This window comes from Hermetia illucens, chromosome 3 (genome assembly GCF_905115235.1).
Source record: "Hermetia illucens chromosome 3, iHerIll2.2.curated.20191125, whole genome shotgun sequence".
Taxonomy (NCBI): Eukaryota; Metazoa; Arthropoda; class Insecta; order Diptera; family Stratiomyidae; genus Hermetia; species Hermetia illucens.
The window spans coordinates 75,072,375-75,099,577 of NC_051851.1; the positions used below are offsets into that span (position 1 = coordinate 75,072,375).

The window sequence follows — 27,203 nt, forward strand, 5'->3', positions numbered from 1 at the left end:
TTAGGAGGCAATATGGTCAGCATTGCGTTCGCCCTAGATTATTACCCCGAATTGACTCAGGTACTCATTCACAGCTGAGCCGACTAGTATCCGACGTCAAGTCACGATACAAATCCCACTGTCACCAGCGAGATTTGAACCGCGGCCATACGTACGACAACACAGTGCTCTAACCACTGAGCTATTCGAACATTGCCAATGAAAAATATTTCTACCTTATCTATCGTGACTACCAACTTCCACGATTTGTCAGCGTAATCTACGGCGGGAGGATGCCATTTTTAAGGGATGTTTTCACACAATACAGACAAACAGACTGTCCTGAGCCCCAGTTGATTTAATGGGACATTCGCTACCCTGTTTTCTTACAAAATGGTTGGGTGTTACGGAATCAGACGTTGGTATGTTGTATTCCTTAGTAACTACCCTCTCTCTCCCTCTCGGACACCACCTTGTCGTGGTGGGGGAGCCTGTAGTAGTTTACTACTACACTAAGGGTGTCCAACATATGAATATGGAAACGATGGATATAAACTCTCCAAGTGGTAAGAAGTCACAGACTTCGAATCCACCCGCGACCATGAGCAATCATGTCGCGCCCGAGGCGCGGATTTTGGAGGCCTCACCATATTCATACTCGTTTATAGATCAATCTGTAGAAGACATGCTTTCCGACTCAGTGGAAGGTTTGCATTTAGTGCCTACGGCGAAGTTAGCCAGAAAGGAAAGTACGGAAACTCTCAAATTGGGAGAAACTGGAAATCCGACTACGGCCGGCCCGTCTGCGGTACTACAGCCCAAATCTACCCGCAAGCGGAAGAGGAAGGCCCGGCAGAAGGGAACTTCGGCCACTAAGGAGGGGGGACTACAGGCTGAATCCTGCCTGTCAGAACCTTCTCCATCATCCTTACCGGGAAGAGCGGAAGAACGGGAAGCTGGTGACGTGGACGCTACTGGTTTAACGTCAGTATGTGGAAATGGATCCAAACGGTCCGGACACCGTGAACATGGAAAGGCCCTAAGCCGACGGCAGAAGAGAGCACTGCGAAGGAAGATGAAGCACCTTGGGAATGAGGACATGGACGTGGCTGCACCACTAGGCGCGGTAACGCCCAGAGAAATCGGACGCAAGGAAGCGGAATCTCCGGCGGAAGGTGGGGATAAACTGGAAACTCCGGTAGGATCCACACTGGACGCACCAGACTCTTCTGCCAGCGGTAATGCGCGCAAGAAGCGTAAGACCAACACATCTGCTGTGGCCAACGCTTTATTGTGCTCCGCACCAGGGCTTATATCCACGCGTCTCGCGCGGATTAGGACCGGTGTGCCGGGAGGTGATCAAATCAGCGAGAGAGATCTCAATGAAGCTGGTCCCTCCCACAGGAATACGAACACGAAGGCGGGTAGGGAGAGGACGTATGCGCAAGCTGCAGCCTCTGTTCTGACTGCTGCCGTGGGAGTTTCCTCCAAGGATGGCAAAATGTCAGAGGGACAATTTACCATCCTCCGGGAATGCTTGTGAAAAAAAATGCTGGAGCCTGGAACGAAGTCACGCTTTAACGATCAAGGTTTTCGTGATGGGCTTCTCCATTTGGAGTGCGGTGACGAGGCTGCCTTAAAGTGGCTCCAGCAGGTAATCCCAACTTTGAGTTCCGGCGGTCGGCCCAAGTTCACTATTGTGAACACTGAGCTACGCAGGACAGAATATGTCGGATGTTGGCTACCGGGCCCTCGAAGGAAGGCAGAGGACATCATCCGCATGCTGGGTGAACAGAACCCGGGCATGGACTTTGCACACTGGAGGGTAAAGTTCATGAATGCCAGGAAGGACCAATTTATAAATGTAGAAGGCTTCAACTTGGTATTCGAACTGGACCAACAGAGTCTGAATGTGCTCAGGGGAAGTCACCATATGGTGCTCCACTTTTTCCTATATAGACTGAAATTCAGTCATATAAGGAGACTGTAGGGCATCATCTCCATCTTGAGAGCGAAGAAGAATGATAGTCTTCAACTCACACAACATAGAGCAAATTGCAGCATCTTCGGTGCGCTCTCCCACAATGGAGACGTGCGCGGAGGATAATGCATACAGGGGCGGAACCCCCATATGGGGGCTCGCACTGGAGAAGGGACTACAGAGTGAATCCTACCTGCTAGTAACTTCTCCAACACCTTCCAAGGAACAGCGGAAGGAAGGGAAGCCAGAGACGTGAACGGAACTGACTTGATGCCAGTTCGAGTGATCGAATCTATGCAACCCGGACACCGCAAACCAATTAAGGTGCTAAGTGGAAAACAGACGAATGCTCTGCGGGATGAGATGAGATCTTCCGTGGATGAGAGCATGAGAATTGCGGTACTTCCAAGTACGGCTTTTCTCAGAGAAATCAATCGAGTCTCTGGCGGTATGTTGTGGGGGAAACCCCGTCATACGCGGACTGCCGCATACGCTTCTAACTGTTTTCATAAGACAATAGGCTAAGTTTATGTCGAAAAACATAAAGATTGGTCAAATCAACCTGCGGCATGCCAAAGCTCCCTCCTACCTGTTGGCAGCGAGAATGATAAAGCTACAGGATTTCCCCTATATCTTTCTGGTGCAAGAACCGTGGGTTCGATTTAACAGAATCTGTGGCATTGGATCAGTAAAGGGGGCTAGGATCTTCTACGACGAAAGATCCATAAGACCGAGAGCTTGCGTCCTGATGTCAAGACGGTTAGACGCAACTATGCTGAGACAATATTGTTCCCAGGATTTAGCTACGGTCATTATACAATACCAGATAAATGGCGAGAGGAAAAACATCATAGTTGCCTCCGCTTATTTACCCTATGATTCTTTGTATCCTCCACGGACGCAAGAACTTAGGGATCTGGTGGCGTATGCAGAATCAAGTGGTCTCGAACTCTTAATAGGTTGCGATGCGAATGCTCAACATATTTGTTGGGGCAGTAGCAAATGCAATCCAAGAGGAGAGAAGCTATTTGATTTCATCACAACAGCTGGTCTTATGATTGCAAACGTAGGGTGCGCCCCTACGTTCGTGGGACCGAGAAGAAGCGAAGTAATTGATCTAACAATCTATACCCCAAAATTGTTAGAGTCGATTACAGACTGGCGAGTGCTAGACGAGGTCTCACTGTCAGATCACCGATATCTAGAATTCAATCTGACTATTGCGGGCGAACAGTCTGCAGTACAAAGACGGAACCCTAGGAAAACGGATTGGGCAAAGTTCAATGAACTTCTTGGCAATAAAGTACAGTTCCCTAGGCGACTAAGGACCCCTTTGGTGCTGGAAGATGAATTGAAAACTCTGAACTGCGCACTTTTAGAGTGCTGTGAAGAGGCTTGTCCTATTTCCCGAGGCCAAAGCGGTAAAACGGTTCCTTGGTGGAACCGAGAACTGCAAAAACTCAGGAAATCAACCAGGCGACTTCTAAATCGTGCTTTCAAAAGTAACAAGAACGAAGACTAGTTAAATTTCAGGAACTTACAACGTGAATATAAAAGGCTCGTGAGGTGCTCGAAACGAGACTCCTTTAGAGCGTACTGTGAGGAACTGGAAGGCGAAAGGCAGACTTCAAGGCTGTGCTGAGTCCTCAAAAGGATGATTCGGCCAAGTTGGATTCTCTTAGAAAACCCGACGGTAATCTCACGAGCTCCAGACTGGGCTCAGTACAGACCCTCCTGGAAGTACACCACCCGGGAGAACGGGTGAGAGAAGTGGGAGAGGGGAGTTGACGGTTCTTGCAACCCCTTCAACACGCAAGTATTGCAAGGGGAACTGGAACACTGCGAAAGCGGTTGCTACCCATGAAAAGGTGAGAGCTGCCATACTGCCCTTTGAATATTTCAAAGCACCTGGCATGGATGGCATCTATCCGGCAATGCTAAAGGAGGGTATGGAGCATTTAGAGCGACCTCTAAGAAATATTTTTCGAGGATGTCTTGCTCTGGGCTACGTGCCTTCTTCTTGGCAACAGGTTAAGGTAGTTTTCAAACCGAAACCTGGGAAAGATGATTATTCTAATCGAAAGAACTTCAGACAAATCAGCTTGACTTCATTCTTGCTGAAAGGTTAGGAGAGACTGGTGGAGCGTCACATTCGGGGAAACGCACTTAGGTCACACCCACTTAGTGAAAACCAACATGCTTATCAACGTGGAAAGTCCTGTGAGTCTGCTCTTCATTCTTTGGTCACAAAGATACACGATGCAGCTTTGAATGGTGAGTACGCGATGGGGGTGTTCGTGGACATAGAAGGGGCTTTTGACTGTGCGCCTTTTCAAAAACTTTGTGATGCCGCCAGAGCGCATGGTGTTGATGATGCTTTAATTTAGTGGATCCATGCTATGCTAACGCAAAGATTGTTGTGCGCTGAGGTAGGGGTCGATCGCTACCTGACTATGGAAGCAACGAAGGGCTGCCCCCAAGGAGGTGTGCTTTCGCCGCTTCTGTGGAGTATGCTGATCGACTCACTGCTATGCAAACTGCAAAATTTGCCAATACACGCTCAAGCTTATGCTGATGACGTGGCTGTACTTGCTGTTGATCGGGATCTTGGAACGGTGTGTAGGAATATACAGCGTGCCGTTGATTTGATAGACAGCTGGTGCCTTAGACATGGTTTGTCAGTTAATCCAAATAAAACCACAATGGTTTTATTCACAAAAAGGAGAAAACTGGATGGACTTTGTCTCCCTGAGATGAGGGGTACTACCCTTCAACTCTCCGAAGAAGTGAAATATCTGGGTGTCACTCTAGATAAAAAACTTCTTTGGAACAAACATGTCGAGGTGAAGATGAAACGAGCTCTCACAGCTTATGGGCTGTGCAGACGGACCTTTGCCTCGACATGGGGACTCACGCCTCATGTGGTAATGTGGATATACGTTGCCATCATTAGGCCGATGTTCGTATATGCATCCGTAGTGTGGTGGGTTAAGGTGAGACAAAAGGGTTTTCATCGTAAACTAGTCGCACTGCAAAGAACTGTTTGTCTGGGTATCACTGGTGCCATGAGCACGACATCCGGCGCAGCTCTGAATGCACTACTCAATTTGCAGCCCCTGGATATATTTATTCAAAGCACTGCAATGAGAGCAGCTCATAGACTAATTCGATTAGATCTATGGGAAAACAACGGATGTGGGGGGCACAGAGCATTGGAAGAGTTACTGGGAGGACTAAATCCAGTTCTTAGAATGCCTTCCGATTCTCGTGTTCCCATACATCTGTTTGGTAGAAGATATGTAGTTACCCTGAAGCGTAGAGAGGGCTGGGAAGACCCAGAGGAATGCGTGGCGGGATATACGGAAGTCTTCTACACCGGTGGCTCAAAAGCAGAAGAGGGTTCTGGAGCCGGAGTCTACCTCTCGAATAAAAACGAGAAGTGGGTCAAGCTGCACTGAGAGCATTGAACAGTCCTTTGATCACCTCGAAGATCGTTCAGGAATGCAGAAACCGTTTGAACTCTATGTCTAGATTCAATACGGTGGAACTACTCAGGGTACCTGGTCACTGTGGCATAGAGGGAAATGAAATCTCGGACGCTTAACGAAAGAGGGATCAATCTCCCCTATGCCGGGACCGGAGCCAGCAATTGGGGTATGAGTAGCATTGGCTAAATCTGTTTTCAAAAACTGGCAACAAGTTTTCCATAATGACAGGTGGCAGAGCCTAAATGCTGCTCGACACACCAAACTTTTCCTGCCAGAACCCAACATACGTACCGCAAAGTTTATCCTGTCGAAAAACAGGAGGACCGGCAGATGCATTTGGGCATTCTGACAGGCCATAATTCACTAGCTGGGCACATGTTCAGAATAGGAATTTCCGAAGATGATACGTGTCCCTTCTGTAATGAGGAAGCGGAATCCACAGAGCATTTCGTATGTGAATGCCCCGCCTATGGACGCATCAGGCATCAGATCTTTGGTGCCGATGTCCTCCGATTGCGATGGGTAGCATCACATCCACTAACGGAAATCCTGCGATATGTTAACGAATCCGGAATATTCCGGTAGACGGGGGTGGCGAGTACAATGGGCCAACACGGCCTGAGTGCTCAGAAGCTGTAGCTTCTCCCCCACCATACACACACACACACACAACTACCCTCTCTATAAGTAGGGTTTTTTGTACCATTTTAACGATAAAGGGCTTCCGCTTTTCAGGCAATTGTCTCCTAACAATAAAATAAGTCAACAATAAACTAAGAAAATTGATTTGAACACATTTTTTGCCTGATTAATCAATCATAAACTGGGCAAACTACTTTGAGCACGTTTTTTATGTGGAAAACTTTCTACGCACATTTTTAAGGTTTTGTGTGAAACAAATGCGCGCTAAGCCGCGCAGTTCATCCATTTCATTTTGCCACGAGAGCTGTCACTCTAGAGTGCGTTCCCGTTCTTCGTGAGCAACCACTTCCCTTGGCTCATCTCCCTTGCGCTTGTATATGGCTTGACGCTCCTTAGCAAGAAGGGCAACGAGGATCACTCCCGCGATCTCCATCACGACCGGTTCAGAGACAGTGCAGTATGCAGACGGCACCCGCAAAGCTCCTCGTCTCTGTACTTGCGTGAGACGTTAACGATATACCTCCTTGTTAAGAGCATCAGTCCATACCTCTGCGCCGTAGAGCATCAGGAACTCATCAGGAGACGTCGCCTCCTAGACGTAGAACCCCCAATGTTTGCCATTAGCCTACTTAACGCCGAAACTCCAGCTGCAGCCTTGTTTACTGCTGCTTTGATTTGCTCAAAAAAGTTCATCTTTGAGTCAAGAGTCAACCGCAGATTTTGACTCGAATATCGACTCGCCGAACGATATGGGACGCAGAATCGGAATTCTCTTTTTAGTCAGGATGACTACTTCGGTTTTTTCCAGTGCAAGGTTGAAACCATGAGTAGTCATCCATCCGCTTACCCGTCGCATCAATATGCCGAGTCTGCTTTGCGCCTGTTCGACAGTGCGTCCAGCAACAACAACATCATCTGCATAGCCGATCAGCGCGACTCTTTTGGCATGTCGAGTTTAAGTAGAGTAGTAGTGTCATAGGTAGGTAGTAGTAGTGTCAGAGGTAGCGTTCCAGAGGTTCGGCCCTAGGATGGATCCCTATGCTACCTCCGACGTGACCTCCATCCTCCTTTGATCCTCTAGTATTTCATAGAGCAGGAAACGGTTCCTCAGATAGTCCCTCATTATCCGTAAGAGATAGTTCGGCACGTTGAAAATATTGTCTAGTGTGTCTAGAATGTCTTTCCATCTTACGAAATTAAAGGCGTTTCTGAGGTCAAGCGTTACGAGGAGTACCACCAGTCGAGTTCGGCGGGTATGTGCCTCTGCTCGTCGAACGGCGTGCACGACTGCTCTAAAACCAAACTGCCGGGGAGATAAATCTCTAGCTGCGCGTATCGCTTCAGTGAGTCTACTTCTGATGAGCTTTTCGAGCACTTTCCCAGCAGTGTCAAGCACATATAGTCGCGGTATGAAGACGGCAATTCGGGGGTTGTTACGGGGAGCATTTTCACGGCTGACCCCCTAACACCCATACTTCTGGGAATCAAATTAATACACATATAAAAGTAAAGAAAACTATAACCAAACAAGCAGGACCCTGTACTGCAATCAGACTGGCTAGTTAGGCTCAGATATATTCATATGTAATTGTGGAAAATCTTCAGAAGCAAGGTGGAAGGCAATGGTGGACTGCTCACGATCGGGGTGGATGACTGATCCCTGGAGGCAATCAAACATCGGGGTTGCCACATCAATTATAGATTTGACAACATATCTGTTCACAGGGAAAAGCCGAGGAAATACATTTAGGGGGAGACATCGGGTGGAAAACTTACTGAGGTCACCGAAGGAATCTCGGAGGCTATAGAGGCGGAAACGGTTGGATCAATCAGGGAAGTAGACCTGCTATCTAGTGAAGAGCAAAAGCAGCACAACCTAGACGTAGATCTTCTAGGCTTTATGGTGAACAGCGACTTGAAGGAAAATATCATGTCGGAGGAGGAAGGTAACACTATGACAGTGGGGAAGAACTCCAAACAATAACAGAGCCTATGATAGCGCAGATAAACTTCCACCATGGTTCATCTAGCGTAATTGGAAGCGCAAGTTCCTAGAAGATCATTGGAATAGCCCTGGCTGATGAGCCCTGGGTATACCGGCGGCATATTCGCGAGGTGGAAGGAGGAAGCATGCTGGTAATTTGGGACTCCTCCTGCGAAAAACCATGAGCTTGTATTATTTTTCAACGTAAATTAAAATATATACACATCTTTCAGAGTTCCTGGCCGGGGATCTTGTGGCTATCCAAGTCCCACTGGAAGCCGGGAGAACACTCGGCAGTCATGGCATCCGGTTACTTCCCAGGAGACGACATCCAGGTTTCACTGAACTTTCGCTAAACTGATGAAGTACTGTGAGAGGAAGGCGCCACCACTTCTCTTCCGCTGCGATGCCAATGCCCATCGCGAAGCCTGAGAAAGCAGCGACACCAATCGAAGAGGTGAGTACCTCGAATTGATGCTTAGCAATAAGTTAGAAATATTATATATAACATATGACCAGCTTTAGACATAACTCTAGGGAATATTTTGATCTAAATAGATGTACGAAAAATCTTCAACTGGGCAAAACTAATCGCAAACTGGCCGAGGTTCAAAAATGCACTTGCTGCGTACAGTGACGCAATGAGGCAAGCAAAACAGACCAGCTTCAGAGATTTCTGTGAAGGGATCGAACAAACCACAGAAGTAACCAGGCTATACAAAGCTACAGCCAAAGACGGGGTAATATCTTTTGTCTGTTTGAAGAAGGAAGATTTGACATTTACGGAGAATACTTGCTTCCCAGAACTCATTTCCAGGGGTCCTACCCACGGCGGAAGGCGACAATATTCTACCTGACACCCCAACAATGAATAAAAGGAGAAGAATACCACTGTCAACACGCTTATCGGGCAGAACGGTCAAACGAAACTCCTCTGTGTCAGCTCATGGATGTATAAGGGATGCCTTAGAAACAAAAGAAATAGGACTGTATGCGTTTTTGGATATCGAGGGAGCATTCGACAACACATCGCACACAGGGATACAAAATGCCTTGATCCGCTAGGAAGTGGGAAACACCCCTCGAGTTCGACTCGTGAGTTCGCACGGACCAGTCGTGTTTTCTTGTAAGTTGAAAGTTGAAAGTAGTAATATTTGAAGTAGTAGTAGTTTCGCTTTTTGTTATATTTTGGTATTGTAGTAGTAATGTTGTGCCGTAGCAATTAGAAGCTTTTGTAGTGATAGACTGTGTGTTGCGTTTCGACACTATGTCGAAGCACAATGTGGACGTAAGGTCCGTATCCCCCCAGGAGGTGGATCCTTGCAAAAAGATCCACCCTGCTGAGGAACCTGACGACCCCTCCTCATCACCGAGCAGCCCCGAAGCTGCCTCCATAGATTGCTCTTCCGAAGCGGAGAGCGAGTCCGATCTCAGGCTGGCCGACCTCGAGTGCCAGCTGCAACAAGTCAGGGAAGCCAACAAGAGACTGATGTGCCATAACATTCGGCTCATGTCTCTTCTTGGCATTGACGGCCCCGAAGACCTCGACAACGAGGATTCAATTCTCAACTTGACCAACAAAATGGCCGCCTATAGAAATTTTTGTGCCAGCAGCCATGGCAACCAATCCATCCACACACATACCGAAGCATAGTCAATGACCCCATTGCAGCATCAATCAACACAACCGTCGTCATCAGAAGTAGTATCAACACATCAAATCCTCTCCGAGTCTCCAATACATCCACTCACCAACACAAACAAGCTTCAAGCAACCCAACAACCGCTCTCACACACAGCGATCCAACAAGAACCGACCATCAACACATCAACCATACAGAGAACAACTCTCCATCCAGCAACTACACCGAACACTCAACCGATCATCAACACTAACACCATCAACCCATCTCAGCAACAAGCTCATCCAAATACAGTAATCCGCGATAAGAATTGTACACCTGCTTCTAAGGTAAGTCAGGAAAAATTTCCCCCCATAATAAACCGCGCCGATCCGACTAGTACAAAATCTATCACATCAAAAATAATTAGTGCTTCCCCTAACATCTCCCTCAAGAAAACCAGCATCCATTCCACTCATGTGCTCGTCTCGAACGAAACTGATTTCGAGACCACCAAAACGATACTCAAAGAAGGGAATCATCCCTTCTTCACTTTCACACTGTCCCACCAAAAGCCGATAAATCTAGTTCTCCGGGGACTAGATTTCACTTATTCCTCTGATGAAGTCCTCGCAGAACTCCACCGGCTCGGTGTCACAGATGCGATTAGCGTTCGCCCGTATGAGACGAGCTCATCAAGACGTAATAGCAAGTCCCTTCACCTTTTCCTGGTTACATTCAAACCAGGCTTCCAACAATCCATCCTATCCAAGGCCAGGGCGATGTTCCACTGCCTTATTAAATTTGAACCAGTACAATTTCATGAAATAGCCCAATGTCGTAATTGTCAGAGACTTGGACACGCCGCATCTAATTGTAACCTGCCTTACCGTTGCGTTAAATGCAAAACTCCCCACGGTCCCCGACAATGCCCCAACACTCCCAATCAAAATCCCACATGCATAAATTGTGGCTCTAACACGCATCCGGCGAGTTATCGCAACTGCCCGATGTTCGTACAAGCCCGTGCACGCCAAAACCTAGCTCCCCATCCAAATAAGCCCACTCCAATCCCAGCTCCCAAGCCTTCCTCCCTCCACAACACTAGTCAAGTTACCAATCCTATCCCACTACAAAACCAGCCACTCTCCTATGCCTCCATAGCCCGAAACGCCGTTTATCCCAACACTTCCTTAAAATTTGGATAGTGAAATCCATTCACTATTCAATATGCCGACTCCACAGCTCGCCTCCCAACTCAACTCCTTCATTCCCACCTATCATTCCCTCTCCTCTCCTATGGAAAAAAGGCTTGCCCTTCTTTCCTTCCTATGCCAAGTCTCTCCTAGCAATGTCCACTAAAGTGGTATTGCTCAACCCCAATTCCATTGTGAGTAGGCAAAAAAGACATGAACTCTTCAACTTCCATAACACCCATAATCCCCACTTCCTCCTACTCACTGAAACAAGGCTTAACTCGACCCACTGGCTCTCCTTTCCTAACATCACTTCCTTCCGAACCAACCGTATAAACCGCCCGGGCGGAGGTGCAGCTATCCTAGTATCCAATCACATAGACTCCAACCAAATTTTTGTCCCATCATCCATCACCCCTTCCCTTGAGACCACGGTTATCTCGGTTATTTCCCGTTCCTCTATCACTTTTCTCGGCAGCCTCTACTGCCCAAGACAAATCCTTGACCCAGCTGACCTCACCCGACTTGTACATTTCCTCAGAACCCTCCCAGAATCCCAAAATAAACAAGTCTTCCTCATACTAGGCGGCGACCTGAATGCCAAACCCAGTATGTGGTTCAACTCCATCCCCAACCCGAACGGCAACAGGTTAGCCAACTGGTATTCCCAGAACTCCCTCCCTCTACAGTTAACCTTTCTCCCGCCCAACCAACCTACCCACCATCCAATTCCCATTCCTTCCTTGACCTATTCCTCGTAAGTAATAATCTCCTCACCCAATCCCACTTCCTTGTAGTTCCCTCTGATCTCCCAACTGTTCCTTGCCTCAGTGATCATGACGGTGTGGTTCTAGAACTCTCCATAAATGATTAACTCCCTAGAGCACAACCTAAATTCCTTCCTGATTATTCCAAAGCCAACTGGAATCTAGTCAACTACAGACTAGCTGACAGACTTTCAACCATCTCTCTTCCACCTTCTTCGGAGATAATAGACAACTCAATAGCCCAGATTTCCCAAATCACCCAAGAGGTATGCAACCAAACCATCCCTCTCCGTCCCTTAACCTATAATAACTTAATCACCCTCCCCACCCACATCCTCGACCTAATCAAACTCAAAACCACCCTTCGCCGCCAACTCCACCGTAACAGATATAATCCCCGTTTAAACTACCTTAAAACCCGCATTGACTCCCTAACACAAACTATCCGATCCGAAATCCAATCCCTCTACGCCGAACACCACACCGTCAAACTCTCAGGTATCTCCATAAACAATCAAACATGCAACCAACTCCGCCACACCTGTCCCCACCTCGCCAAATCTAAAGCTCCTACCACCCTTCCACACAACACTCCTCCTAAAGACCATGCCGACCAATTGGCGAAAGCCTTTCTCGCACTCATGTTCACCTTTCAGACCCTGCTACCGAATCTTCAGTTTCCCAACACCTCACCGATCTTGCGTCCAACTTTCCAGTTTATACCAACCTACCAATTCCACCCCCAGGTCCTGCTCCTCATTTTTGCGACCCAATCCCATCCCTTTCCAAAGAATCCATCGAATCCATAATCCTTTCCCGTAAAAACAAAAAATTCACAGGTCCTGACAAAATTCCTACCATTATTCTTAAAAGATGCGCCAAAACTCTAAGTCCACTCCTTTCACAACTTCTCAACCATTGCTTCATTTTAGCTCACTTCCCCGCTCCTTGGAAACAAGCACACATCGTCCCCATCCGGAAAAAAGAAGAACCCTCATCCAATCCCAATAGCTATCGCCCAATCTCCTTACTTAACTCCCTTTCCAAGATTTTTGAAGTCGCCATCCATGACCTTTTACTTTCCCACATCTCCGATCACGATACCATCCCCAGCTTCCAATTCGCCAACAAGAAAGGTCATGGCACATCACACGCCCTCCTCGTCCTCAAATCCGACCTATACAAAAACTTAAATAATAACATCCCCACCACTGCCTGCCTCCTAGACATTCAGAAGGCCTTCGATTCCGTATGGCACGAAGGCCTTATTTTCAAACTTTCTTTTATGTTCAAATTTCATCCCCACCTTTGTCGACTTATATAATACTTAGCTTCCTCTCCAACCGCCATTCCCAAGTTAGAGTCCTCGATTCCTTATCCGATTCCTACAGTCCCCCCGCAGGCATCCCACAAGGCTCGGTCTCTCGGCAACCCTCTTCTCTCTCTACACTGCAGATATCCCTCTTCACCATTCCACCACATCTCCCTACACAGTTAAAGCTCTTCAATATGCCGATGACCTAATTCTCTATACCCCATCCAGAAATATCCGTGCTGCCCAATCCCGTGTAAACTACTCCATCCAATCCCTCAACTCCTACCTCATCTCCTGGAAACTCCTACTCAATCCGTCCAAATGCCATGCCATCGTCTTCCGAGGCAGGATAAAACTCACCTTCAAGATGCGCTGCGATATTTCCGATCTTCTCCTTAAAATTGGCCAAGATACAATCCTCACCGTCACCTCCACAAAATACCTCGGCATCCATTTAAATTCCCGTCTCTCTCCCATTCCTCACGTTAATTCGATCCTCACCAACACTTCAACCGGTCTTAAATCCTTATGGCCCATCCTCAATTACAAGTCCCCCGTCCGTCCTGACGTTAAGCTCTACTGCTACAAGCTGCTAATATGTCCGTTAATGACGTACGGCTTAGCTTGGTGCGATCTAACCTCACACCAAATGGAGCGCCTACGAGTTAACGAAAGGAAGTTCCTCCGAATATCCCTAGGCTCTTCCCATCCCCGTTCCAACCAAGCCGTCTACAACCGGACCAACTCGACACGTTTAGGCGTGTTTCTCATAAAATCCTTAATAAAATTCCTTTACCAAGCCCTAAACCATGACAATAACCTAGTCCGAGATTCCGTCTTCTCACACATCAGTCCTACTGATCGCCCATTTCGATCCCATGCCCCTCCTTCCGACATCCTTAACCTACATTCCCATGGCCGCGTTTTCCGCAACGGCAGGTTACTATATTACCATCGACCATATAACGAACATCGCACTGACACTGTTTACTCCATATCCCAATAGTTTTAATCCTCCCCTTACGCATCCTTCTCCCATCCTTTTACCGGTAATTTATATTTCTCATACAATCTCTATTTTATGGGGGGTTTTTCCTGACTTTCCCTCCACTAGCTTGTAAGCTTAGGTTAAGAGAATCTGTAAATTACTTTTATTATTAAGCTTTAGGTTAATTTCTAGGTAAGACTAATGTCGTTAGAAATAAGTTGTAGTGTTAAGAAATAGCCTTAAGCTCATCATTGTAAATATTAAGTTAAATAAAATGAATGTGTCAAAAAAAAGGAAGTGGGAAACACCCTGGCTTTCTGGATGACCAAAATGTTAGAGAATAGGCAAATAGAAGCACTGTCAGGTACAAATTCTATTTTCATGAATCTACTCAAGGTTGAGCATGTTAGTGGGCGAACTCCTGGACGAGCTAACAAACACTGGAATACAGGTCCAGGGTTACCCCGACGACATTGTTTTAATCTCTAGTGGTAAATATGAAGATATCCAGTGCGATGCAGCCAAAACCATTCACTTGGAAACGTAAGCTTGATCACCTGCGAGCCATAAACTTACATGGTATGAAGGTGAAACGAGAAACAGAGGGCAAATATTCGGGAATTATGCTAGACCAAAAATTACTCTGGAAGACGCATGTCGGAAACACTTGCCGGAAAGCTACGAGGGATCTGATGACTTGCAGGATTATAGCAGGAAAAAAATGGGGTTGCCCCCCGAAGATACTACTTTGGATATACACTGCAATAGTAAGGCCAATGATCACCTATGGGGCGGTAATCCGGGCAGAAAGAACTGAACTCAGCACAGAAGCCAGGGAGCTACACAAACTCCAAAGACTCGCTTGCGTGTGTATCAGTGGGGCAGTGAAGACATCCTCAACGGAATCCCTGGAGGTCCTTCTGGGATTAACCCCTCTTCATCTGCACATACAGAGGCAGGCAAGGGGGACAATCTTCAGGATACTAATTAGGCTTTTGGGTTGGTTCAAATAATTCGCAGCGTAATGTCGACACTGTGCTAGTATAATGCAAGCATCAGAAATTTATTCGATTGCCTCTTCCCCTTCCCTTGTAGATTGAAATTGGTATTTCGAAAGGAGCGACAATTATTCTACGGCGAATAGCTGTCTTTGCACTAAAGTGACATCCTATTTCTTCTAGATGCACTTAATCAGCTAGAAGATTACAAACCACTGTTCTATTGCACCTCATCACATGCAGGAGCGAGTTAGACGCATAAAGTGGGTACCAAATCCCCAGTGTGAGACATCACATTTTTTCGAAGTTTCCCCCGAAAAAAAAGAATAATTCATTGGAATTTATCTTGACGTTCGCTCGCTTCACATCCATGTCACACTCCTCAGTGATTTATGATGCTATTCAAGGAATCGGGGGCAAGAACTTTTAACGTCACGAAACAATTTCCCATCATAAATCTCGACTGTTGCCCTGTGCATGCTTTCGCCTGTCTGGCAGTTCACGATAGAAAATTTTGCAGTACTGTAGCATCATCCTATTATATAGTATCCTTGCCTGTGTGTAATCGTTTGGTTTTATGTCTGGATTCCCTTGGAAAAATGGAGCAAGTTTCGAGACAAAGCTCTTCTGCGGAAAGGGTTAAAAAGACCAAACTATATCACGCCCCGAAAACGAAAAGATGAACTTGGGAAAAATGGGTGTCAGTGAAAAGTTTTTTCTTGATTGTTCTGCGAAGGAGCTTTTTATCCGACAATTCTGTCTACCCAAGGATGAAAAAGGGTACGCGTAGAGTCTTCAATCACTATTATCTCTCTCGTTTAACCTTTCGCTGTAGCTGAGACCCGATTGCTCCTTCCGGCGAGCCCTTGATCCTGATAAAAAATTCCCTGAAATTTCGACAGTATTCTCTATGAAAAATTAATGCTTACCTGCTACTGTCATATTTGCCGTTTGACTGATTAATTTGAATTCAGGCGCATCTCCAGATACTTCACATCGATATTGTCCGGACGATTTGGGACTGAGTCGCTCCAGCTCTATCCGACATGAACCTTTGTTACAGAATTGGTTGCGATTTGATATGCTGATGCCGGGGACGTTGAACGTTATAATGCTGGGTTCCGCCATGGGTGAATATCTGAAATACAAACAAAGCGTACTTTATCTATCTTCTAGCTTTAACTGGAAAAGCACCCGGTTCATCCTTTGAATCGTTGTATTCGTATTTGGGATCTATCGTGGTTCCCATTGAGCTGCATATTCTATGGCAGAACTCATTTGTTCCACTAATTCAGTGGCCATATCTAAGCCTTTAATTATTAATAAAATTTCAGGGGAAGCGTGTATCCATGTAGTCGCAATCAAAGAGCTATTGCTATTCCAATAGAGAGCAATCACGTGTGTATTCGTATAGGCGAAATTTCAATGAAATTGATATTTGATTCAATGGAAAGTAATTCGATATGTACATACTTAAAATTTCGTAGTAAATATGAAATTTAATCAGAACTATTTCGATGTTTGCTTTCTAGTCCGTCTGACTAACATCGCAATTAAGAAAAGTTTATCGCAAGGTATATATGCATTGTATGATGAAGCGAATAGCTATTTCGCTTTCTTGCTAATAAGTTGTCGGTCAACGTAAGACAAGCAGTTAGTTTAGGCATTGAGTGTTGGCCTTCTACAACAGTACGCTGTGGGATCACCAATAAAACACCTCCCTGTCATCAGACAACCAGCCTTTAACCCTTTGACACATCATTTCAGGCTAGGCCTCCCGCTCTTCTGGCTTTGGGAGCCTTCAAGTAAGGGAAACCCTCCTCCTCCTCCCAGTGAGGAGAGAGGAGAAATGGAATTGTTAGTTCAGGGAACCCCTTGCCATCTGGTGCCTCTGCCGGTCGGCTTCAATCTTCTTCGGAATAAAAAGAGCCCGAACGTAATACGCAGCACGACTTCAGCTGCCAGCGTTCTTTAGCATCTCTCTGACAATGCTGTCTGGACAGAGCTCTCTCTGTCTGCATAACGTTGTTGACGAAAGCCCTCCCACCTTTCACAAGAGAGAAAGGCGTGTTCAACGTCGCCCACCACTCCATTGCAGAACACATAATGAGGAAATTGGGCCAATTCTGTGCAAGTAAGACTGAAAATTTCCATGTCCGTTTAGAAGTTGAGCAAGGAAGTAACCAATCCCACCATGCGTTCGGTTCAACCATGGGTCTAAAATACCGATCGGCCACGCAGTCCATCTGCCTATGGCACATTTTGCTAAGAAATTGTCACTCGGTGAGGGTGGGTTGACGTTATCACGGGCAACCACCTTTCTTAAGTTTCCGCACTTAAGGCGGTCAATAGCTTTATGCTGCTTGGCAAGGAGGACAACGGGAATCACTCCCGCGAATACTATCAAGGCTGGTTTGAAGACAGTGCGATAAGCAGACGCCACTCCCAAAGCTCCTCGTCTCTGCACTTGAGCAAGGGGCTTACGAGGCACCTCCTTGTCAAGGGCATTAGACCACACTTCCGCGCCATAGAGCAAAACCAACTGCGTTGTTCCCATTAGGAGACGTTTCCTAGTAGATATGGAGGCGCCAACATTCGCTATTAGTCGACTCAATGCCGAGACTCCAGCTGCAGCCCTGTCCACTGCTCCTTTGATTTGCTCATCTTCCGAGTCGATTATTGAATCAAGGTATTTAACCGGTTTTGAGTTTATATTCAACTCGCCGATTGATATGGGACGCAGGGTAGGGATTCTCCTTCCAGTTAACCTGACAACTTCGGTTTTTTCCAGCACAAGGCTGAAATCATGAGCAGTCATTCATCCGCTTACCCGTCGCATCAATATGCCAAGTCCGCTCTGCGCCTGTCCAACCGTGCGTCCGGCAACAAGTCCCGTAACTTCGTCTGTCGTTGGCTTCGGTCATGCCGAGCCTCAGCAGACTAACGTAGGAAGCGTTCCAGAGGTGTGGCCCTAGGATGGATCCCTATGCTACTCCCGACTGGCCCTCTAGCGTCTCATAGAGTAGGGACCGGTCTTTCAGATACCATAATCTTTCAATGAGTTTTCTAATGGGTCTAGCATATCTGCCTATCATATGGAATTGAAGATATTTCTGACATCAAGCGTTATGAGCAGAAATATCCATCGAGATCGGCGGCTGTATGCCTCGGTTTGATGAACATTGTTAGATAAGGTTTTTTTTTGAATAAATATTTATTATTTGATTTTAACCGTACATTGGAAGCTTTAAATACGTTTCAAATCTTAAAAGTAATAAATTATTTACGTATTTCCATGCCAATACTGCAAATTTTATGTTTGGGCATTCTCTATAATTTTTTTTTGCTTAATTTAAATGAAGTTAAATCGCAATTTTTTAGAGTTACAATCAATGATAATTAATTTAAAACAGGTTGGGAAACCGCTGGACGCTTCAGGTATGAAAGGTTTTGTGTATTTCTTATATAAAGACATTTGAGTGTGCATTTGTGGCATCAGTACGTAGCACGTAATGCATGCATATACAGGGTGCGGCAGCATAACTTCCTTTTTTAAAATGCGCGCCACTCAGTTAGTTGATGCCATAGCGGAGCACTAGTGGTCTCGTTCAAGAGGGGATACTGTAAAGTTTTGTCCCGACCCGGTTCAGTCGCCATCATGCGTTGAAATAGTGAGGAGCGTGCCTTTGCCGTTGAGGTTTACTTTTCAAGCGGATGTTCGGTTATTGCAACACCCCGTGCATTTCGGAATCGCAAATCAATTGTTACATGGGTCACTACATTCAGACAAACTGCAAGTGCGACAAAAGGAAGAACTGGAGTTCCTCGGCCCGTTAGATCACCTGAGAACATTGAAGCAGTGAGAGCGTCAATGTTGCTAACAAGAGTCATGACAAACGCAGAAATCGGTTTACGCAATGTATGGAGAATGGGGGACATCACCTAACAGATTTGATCTTCAAAATAATGTAAATAAAAACTTTAGACATGTACCTATATTATAAAAAATAAATAAATATTTTCCGATGCATACAATAGTTTTTATTGAGTTTTGAAAAAAGGAAGTTATGCTGCCGCACCCTGTATTATCCACTTTCGGGTGATATTAACATTCACAGTCTTGAATTTGCAAAGAAACCACAACTTTGACTTATTATAACTTTCTTAGTAATAGTGCGATTTCCACCACATAGCCTACATTACTTCATCGTAGATGAACTTAAGGAGGGTTTTGCAGCCAATTACTAAAAAAATATAGTAATATATTGTTAACTTTATTTGAAAGGATATCGGTATGGAAGGTATTTCGAAGACTACTACCATATAACCTCTTGATTTTGTTTATATTTTTCACTCCGCACTTCCCGCCTTTCCAACAAATGTCGAAACTACGGCTACGGCTACGGCTACAAAAAACGGCTTCGGAGAGTACTAATCGAAATCTTTCATTTGATACCCCACATGACTATATTTAATGAAAAAAATGTATGCATGGAGACTGCCTCTTAAATTCGACGTAGAACTCACTATATGCATGAGCGTTCACAGTTCCCACCAAATTTGGTGTTGATAGCTATACCCGAAAAAAATGCAGGGAGGGAGTCGGAAGTAGTTTTAGTGGGTAAAAATCCCACACTCTGGTGTGTCCTGACCGGCGCCTTTTGAAGATTTCCACCTTTTCAAAGAAAACAAAGGACAGACGGACAGACAGACAGATAGGTTTTGTTTTACACAAAATCCTAAAAAACAGCAATTTTTAAGCTGATGGCAGTATAGACAACTTTCCGAGCTCCCGGCAGTCAATTCTTTTCATCCGCATGGACTTTCGATGAAACAAAATTCCCTTAGCCATTGTGTTGGGGTGACTTTTCAGTCCGAGTAAGTGTTCATTAACGGAACACTCACTTTCTTTCACTATTGTCTTGCTTGAGATCAAAACTCCGGAAATACCAGAGAGCGTCAGGATATCCTTATGAGAATTTTAGACTGAAACCGCTGAAGCAGATTAATGTTGGATGGTTTGGTAGAGGCCTAAAATTTAATTCCATAAGTCAGGCTTAAATACCGGATTGGATTTAAACAATTTGCAGTTCAAAGAGAGCGGTGATGTTTTGTGAAGCATCCGTATAGAACGTTTGAACTTAAGTTTCAGTTGTTGATTTTTCGCATTTATTTTCCGTTTCCGGGTGAGTCTTCAATCGAGGTGTATCCCCAGGTAATTGACATCTTCCGATTGGGGTTAGCGATGTTGTTGAACATCACTTAAGGACAATTTCCTTTTTGTAAAGTGAAAGCTATTTGCACACACTTCGACTCGTCGACCTCCACATCTGAAGCCATTTTAAAGAGAACAAAACTTTATTAAAATCGGTTAACTGTCTGTCTGCCTGTCTGTCACACGCATTTTTCTTGGAGACGGTTATTGCGATTTACACTAAATTTGGTGAAAAGGTGGGAACTGTGAACTGTGAATGCATACCGTGAGTTACATTATTTGACGTCAAATTTAAGGGGGTTCCCATACATGCAGAAGGGGGTGTACATTTTTTTTACCAAAAATAGTCATGTGGGGTATCAAATGAAAGGTCTCGGTTAGTATTTTCCGAAGCTGGTCTTAGTTTTGATATTTGTTGGAAAGGTGGGGAGTGAGGGGGATTGAAAGTGATCATTTCTTTAACGGACCAATCCTCAGAAACTACCCAAATGAAAAATTTGAAAAATTCAAGGGGCTGCCAGTATATGGTGCCTAGGCTCCGAAATACCCTCCATACCGATATTTGTTCAAATAAAGTTTATAATAGTATATTAGTACAATTTTCAGTTGTTGGCTGCAGAACCCCCCTTAAGTTCATCCTAGCACCACAAAATTTGAAATAATGTAGACTATGACATAGGGCATGATGCGACCAAATTTGGTGAAAATCGCACTGCTACTAAGAAAGTTATAATGAGTCAAAGTTGCCACTTCTTGCAAATTCAAGACGTTGAGTGTAAATATCACTTGTGGAAAGTGGATACTTTCACATAATATATGCATATATTACGCGCTACGTACTAATGGGACAAATGCACACTCAAATGTCTTTATATAAGAAATACACAAAACCTTTCACGCCTGAAGCATCCAGCTTCGGTTTCCCGATTTCCTCCACTTGCCTTAGATACAATTCCAGGTGCAGTTTCGGGTCTAGATGTATACTGAAAATTGCGGTATCGTCAGCAAAGGTAGCTGTAGTGGTTAGCCCGCTAATAGGCTGTATGGATAAGGTACAGAACAGTACACTCCCCTGAGGAACTCCTGTTCTGATCTTATCTTGTTCACTGAGAATATCCTTGTGTGCTGCTGTACAATATCTTCTTCCTTCGAGAGCATTGTTTATTTCTGATACAATCCGGTAGATTCGTTGTATTGTCTTGAGTTGTTTCCAAAATCTGAATTGATTGATTGTTGATGTGATAAGGTATCACGTTGTTATCCGCTAGGATTGGCAGCAGCTTTAGATATTGTGGGAAGAAGGCTTATCGGTCTGTTTGATTTGATTTGAGCATCCTTTCCAGGTGTTGAATCGTTAGGGAATGCAATCTTAATTCTTTCAACAATTTGGGAAATATCCGCATTGGAAACATAGCACAGCATTTTGGGGGCTTCTACTGGCAGCTATTTCAACATGAAGTGATTACATCATACCCTAGTGCCTTACTCGGGTTCACGTTTTCCTTAATGATATTCGTTTACGAGTATTTGAAGATCCTAATTGGGCATTTAGGGAGTCCAAATGACATTTAGCGCTATATTGTTTTGAAGACTTTTTCTAGGTGAGCTGCGAACGCTCTGGCATTATCCTTATTGCTTTTTGTCCGATTGTCTGTAATAATTCTTAGTGGGAACTCGCTGACTGTTGGTCTATTGATCTATTTGGCTGCTTTCTACAGAGAATAGTCACTATATACAGCAGCAGAGAGCCCGCCTAGATATCGTTTTACATCACACTTATGGTTTTCTAACAGCGCTGGTTTAAGTAGTTTTGTGAATTCGTCGAGTTTGCTTTTTGCTCGTGGAGACCTGTATAATCGCCATTCTCTCCGTGCTCGTCTTCTGTCGCGCAAAAACTTTAAGTTTGCCGGCGAGTGAACTTCTTTAAGATCGTTCTCTTTGAAGATTTTGGAGTTGCTGTAGAAGCGGTTTACAGTATAATTTCGTTGAGACGCTCAAGTATTTCATCAATGTCATCTTCGCACTTTAATCTAATTTGCAGAGAAACACTGTTGTCGATTTCTTGTTTGTAGGTTCTCCAATTTGTGGATTTGTTCGTCAGCACGGTTTGGGGAGAATTTTGCACCGTGAAGATCATGGTCTGATGACAGGTCGTAGATTGTTTGTTCCCTTGTACATTGTCGTGGTATTCCTTTTGAGACTCTAATATGATTACAGCGGCAATTCTGTTGATAGCAGGTTGACCTGCTGATATAAGGCCAAATTTGCTTGCTATGAGTGCCCCATACAGAAACCCAGTGCCCCAGGAGAAACTAACAGGGAGCTCCAAATGGTATGCTTTACATTGCAGGCTCCAGCAGCGATGAATTTGTTGTTTAAAGTTTTAAAAAAGTGAGTGAATTGTTCCCGAGTTATTTTATGTTCCGGGGTGCAAGCCGAGGATATAGTGAATTTACCTGATCACAACTGCGGGCATAGCTGAAGTCGAAGTCCTCACTTTACTTCCAGTGGATAGTGCTTGAGCGACTCTCTGTTCGGAGGCCAAGAAGAAAGAGTGGCAGGACATGCGACCAAGATGGGTTATCTTGGGCCATTATAGTGGCCTTCAGCGTCCTGTACCACCTTCCGGGCATCCCATTGGACTACGGGTGGTACGCGGTTGTCCGGTGGCGTTTAAAGCCGAGGGGTTTCTCCAACTCTGAAAAAAGGGAGGACTCGAAGTAGATTTCTTAGTCGGTGATTATAATTGTCGATCCACCAATGCGTAGAATCCATTCTCAACAGAGGGCCTCTGCACAAGATTGTGCAGTAATGTTTCTTATAGGTATCACCTCAGACTACTGCGTGAACCTATCGATTAATTTGAAAAGAAAAGAAAGAACTGCGCTGTCCTTCTGAGCCTCTGCGATTGCCGGAAAATCGACAGTGGGGAAGATCTTGACCTCAAAATGAATTAAGAGGAGCTTTTTCCATAATATTAGAAATAAATCAATATCATACGTTTTTAAGAAGAGCATAGCTTCGTCTTTGTGTTGTCTTAAGCCTTTTGTATTCCAGTGTGCAATTCTGATAGTATTTAGTTGTTATTTAAAAAGATTTGCAACATCTTATTTTGGTCTTTTATTAGCTCTTGGATTATGGTGCTGATACTCATTCATATATTAAGCAAGGTACTGAGAATCAAAGATAGTTCTGGCTGTGAGTTTTCAATTGCTAAAAATTTAGTTTGTGGTGCTGTGGGTGCCGCAATTCCGACCAGTGTTCCTTTGTTGCTGTTCCCATCTTTGAACAGAGAGCGTGTCCTGTTTTAGAGCTTTATAGAGCTTCTATAATTGGCAACATGGTTTTGCATTTTCTAGCTATAAGATGCTTTTATTAAATAACGGTGTAGGTCAAAAAATCTACTACGTGGTATATATTTTAAAAGTAAATGAAAAGAAGAAATAAGTAATAGAAGAGCTCAAATATTACGGATTTGAAACCAAGTCAGTTTAAAATGTATTGAATGAAAACAGAGTGCCGCAACTCATTTTCAACGTCGAGCCTTCTGCGGACGCAATATTTTCTTAATACTAAAATCATAATCAAGGTACCACACAAGAAATAGGCGGCAAAGCTGCAATTACCAGAAATACAACCATTTTAAAAACCGTTACAGGTTGAATGCATTTGTGTAGCATTCCGCACTCTATAGTTGGTTACAACAAGACAGGCAGGTTAACTGTAAGAAAGTGCAGCTACTGCAGCGATAACTGTACGGGCTAGTACAGAGTAAGTACAGCCTTAATTTAGATTAAAAACTAGATCAGGCGGGTGGTTCCGTCCACTCATATTAGCTTTAAGGACCCGTAGTCCTGTAATGAAGCAACCAGCAACAAAACTAAACTGCTGAAACCCACCATATAGAGACAAACGGATGTATCCAGCAAAGTTCAAGATGGAGTCAAGCTAATGTAAATAACATTGATGACTAATATACAACAACTACCCCACCTAATGTTGCAAATGCAATCAATTACTAACCTTATTGCTTAGAAAATGAATGATCTGAAGGTTGCGCAAAAAAATGCAAAGTTGGTGATTTATTATAGAAGTGAACTAGACCTCTTCCGATTTACTCAAAACACAGATATAATGCTAATACCAGAAACCCATATCTGCTCTAGGAACCATTTAAAAATGTTCAGTACAATTTAGCGAACCGTTTGGAATGCATGTCAAGCCTTCACACAAACAATCACGGCTAACTAATCTAAGGGGTGGACAGCTGATCAATTCAATACGTGGAAGTAGCGTTCGATCGAATCACACTGGTCAAACGAAAAGAATGAAGATAGGAGATTACAACTTTCAGACCGTTGAAAACTTCTCCTATCTAGGTACGAAAATCACAACCGATAGCAGCTATGACGAAGAAATCCTGGTTGTTAGCTGCCAGCAGAGCCTATTCCAGCTTACAAAAACTGTTTCGCTCGAAACGTCTCATCCTAGGGTCAAAGCTCTTACTGTACAAGACAATGATCTTGTCAGTCCCTATATATTCCTCGGAGACTTGGGTTCTGTGTGAACTACTGGCTGCGTTCGAGAGAAGAATCCTCCTCCTTATGAGGATGGACGATTTTATAGGCTACATAATGACGAAATCTGCGAGCGATACCACGACCGTGTGGTTGTGGATAAAATTCGGCTCAACAGGTTACGGTGGGCGGGACACTTAATCCATATGGATGAGGATTATCCAGCCCGGAAAGTCTATAAGGACAATATTTATGGTAGAAAAAGGAGACGAGGCAGACCCTGCCTGAGATGGAATGATGACGTAGATCAGGGCGCCAGACATACCGGTTATTGCGCCGTTGATGATGATGATGAAGTAACGATCAGCGCAGCTCAGGTGGTGTATCCATTTATTGGCCCACAGACCCCTGATTCCTGACTCTCTTCGAAGCTTTCAATAAATAGTTATAAGATTCGTCAAAGATGAAACTATAAATGGCTCGTTTTCAGACCACTCTCAACCATATTCTACCGAATAGCAAGCTTGGCCAGGGAAACAAAACCACCAACTGGTCGACTAACTGAATTGGCTCACATTGAACTAGAAATTAATGAGGATTTCGACAGTGCCCTGGAATACTTATCATGAACAATAATTGGTTACGCTACAAAAGCTACCTCCTATATATATATAATGTTAATGAAAGGATCGCTTGCTACTCTAATGGAGCAATATTTGGATTCTTAAAGTCAAATTTAATAGGCAGGAACCGCGCTCACCAAATTCGCAGGCAGGAAGATAGAAATAGTCGGGTACGTAGCTTCGTGAACAACCATAAACATGGAGTGGATACAAACTACTCCGTCTAGAAAGCTATCAAGAGAACTAAGAAATAGATTGAAACGCGAACCTCGACTAGATAAAAGAAGACGTGGGGAAAACAGTGTAGAATTATCGACGTGCTAACCAAATGGGCTTATCATCATCATCATCAACGGCGCAACAACCGGTATCCAGTCTAGGCCTGCCTTAATAAGGAACTCCAGACATCCTGGTTTTGCGCCGAGGGATATTGAATTGGTGGACCTCGGCGCAAATGGACTTACCAGCGGTGAAAAATGGCAAAAATACAGCATCAATAAAGTAAAGTGATTGCACTGTAACAAAGTTAACTCCGCAGACAACATTAGCCTCGAAGAAATAGCGAAGAGACAAACCACGATCAGCGGACTTTCATATGAACCCCATCGAAGGGGAATCCTTCGAGAAAGTTTTGCGATAAATTCGCAGTAACGCCAAATCAGATGATGATGATGTTGTTTTCCGATCATTCGCCAGATGGGAACCGGCAGGATGGTTGTCAAATTTGTCGAAGAATAATAACAAGAATGCGCTCTACGAGACAGCCCAGAGGATTCTGGGCACAAGACCAGTGGTTTTCAGCCTAGAACCCATGTGGCGGCAGCATTATGCTTGACACCTCAATAAAGGACAGCAAGGGAAAAAACGAGAATTGGAAACTAGTGAAAGAGGTATTCCTGGAAACTAAAGTAAGATGAGCAGTAGGAATCTTTAAACCATTGAAATTAACGGGAATAGATGTTATTTTCCAGCGCTACTCAAAGAGGTGCCTAAAAATCATCTTAGAGTCTAAGCATAGTCTTGGGAGACATACCAAGGCGTGGATGTGAGCAAGACTGGCATTCATTTCAAAAACGGGAAAAAAGGATGATTTTCACACCAAATCTTTCAGACCAATCTGTCTGACATCGTCCGTACATAAAACGGCGGAGAAGGTCATAGGCAATATTGGAACTAACGGGCAGAACAATCAACCGAAACTACCCTGCATCATCCATGCCATGCAGGGGAACAAAACAAGAAAGAAAAGAAAAATATTTGGACAGAATCGAAGGAGCGCTCGATAACACATCGCACACAGAGATACGGAATGTTCTAACCCATAAGAGAGTGCTGAACACCCTGGCCATCTGAAGGGGCAAAGTGTAAGAAGGTAAACAGAAGTAACGACGGGTACAAATTCTATAGCCAGGAACGCTACTCAAGATTACGTAAGATTACGTATTACCATCGTTAATGTGGAGTATGGTAGTAGACGAACTACTAGGAGAGCCAATAAACACTGAAATATAGGTCCACATTTACGCTGAAGATATTGTTTTAATCTGTAGGGGTAAATATGAAAATGTCCTCTGTGGCAGAATTCAAATTGAACTACGAATCACTAGTAACTGGCGCAGGAAAGCAGCGCTACGCATAAATCCAGCCAAGGCCAATATATCATAGTATCAGGAAATGCAAGCTGGATCACCTGAGGGTCATTAGATTACATGACGTGAAGGTGAAACGAGTAATAGAGCAAAAATATTTCAGGATCACTCATCTGTAAATACAGATGCAGGCCAGGAGGGCCATTTTCTTAATGTCTAGAAGTATCAATGAAGAGCTGCCTAAATCGAAGGAAGATGGATATTCTCTCTAGGTGGCATCCCCTCTCAGTGTTGTCACG

The 27,203-nt window shown here is 44.6% G+C and overlaps 1 protein-coding gene across 3 annotated transcripts in view; it reads right to left on the reverse strand.

Moving 5' to 3' along the window:
- Positions 1-27,203, reverse strand: part of LOC119652741 — a 209,712-nt gene that overhangs the window by 76,772 nt on the left and 105,737 nt on the right. For all 3 annotated transcript variants that reach the window (XM_038057040.1, XM_038057039.1, XM_038057041.1), the window contains exon 3: positions 15,890-16,098. In XM_038057040.1, the coding sequence (XP_037912968.1) occupies positions 15,890-16,098 (209 nt within the window). The remainder of the gene's footprint in view (positions 1-15,889; positions 16,099-27,203) is intronic.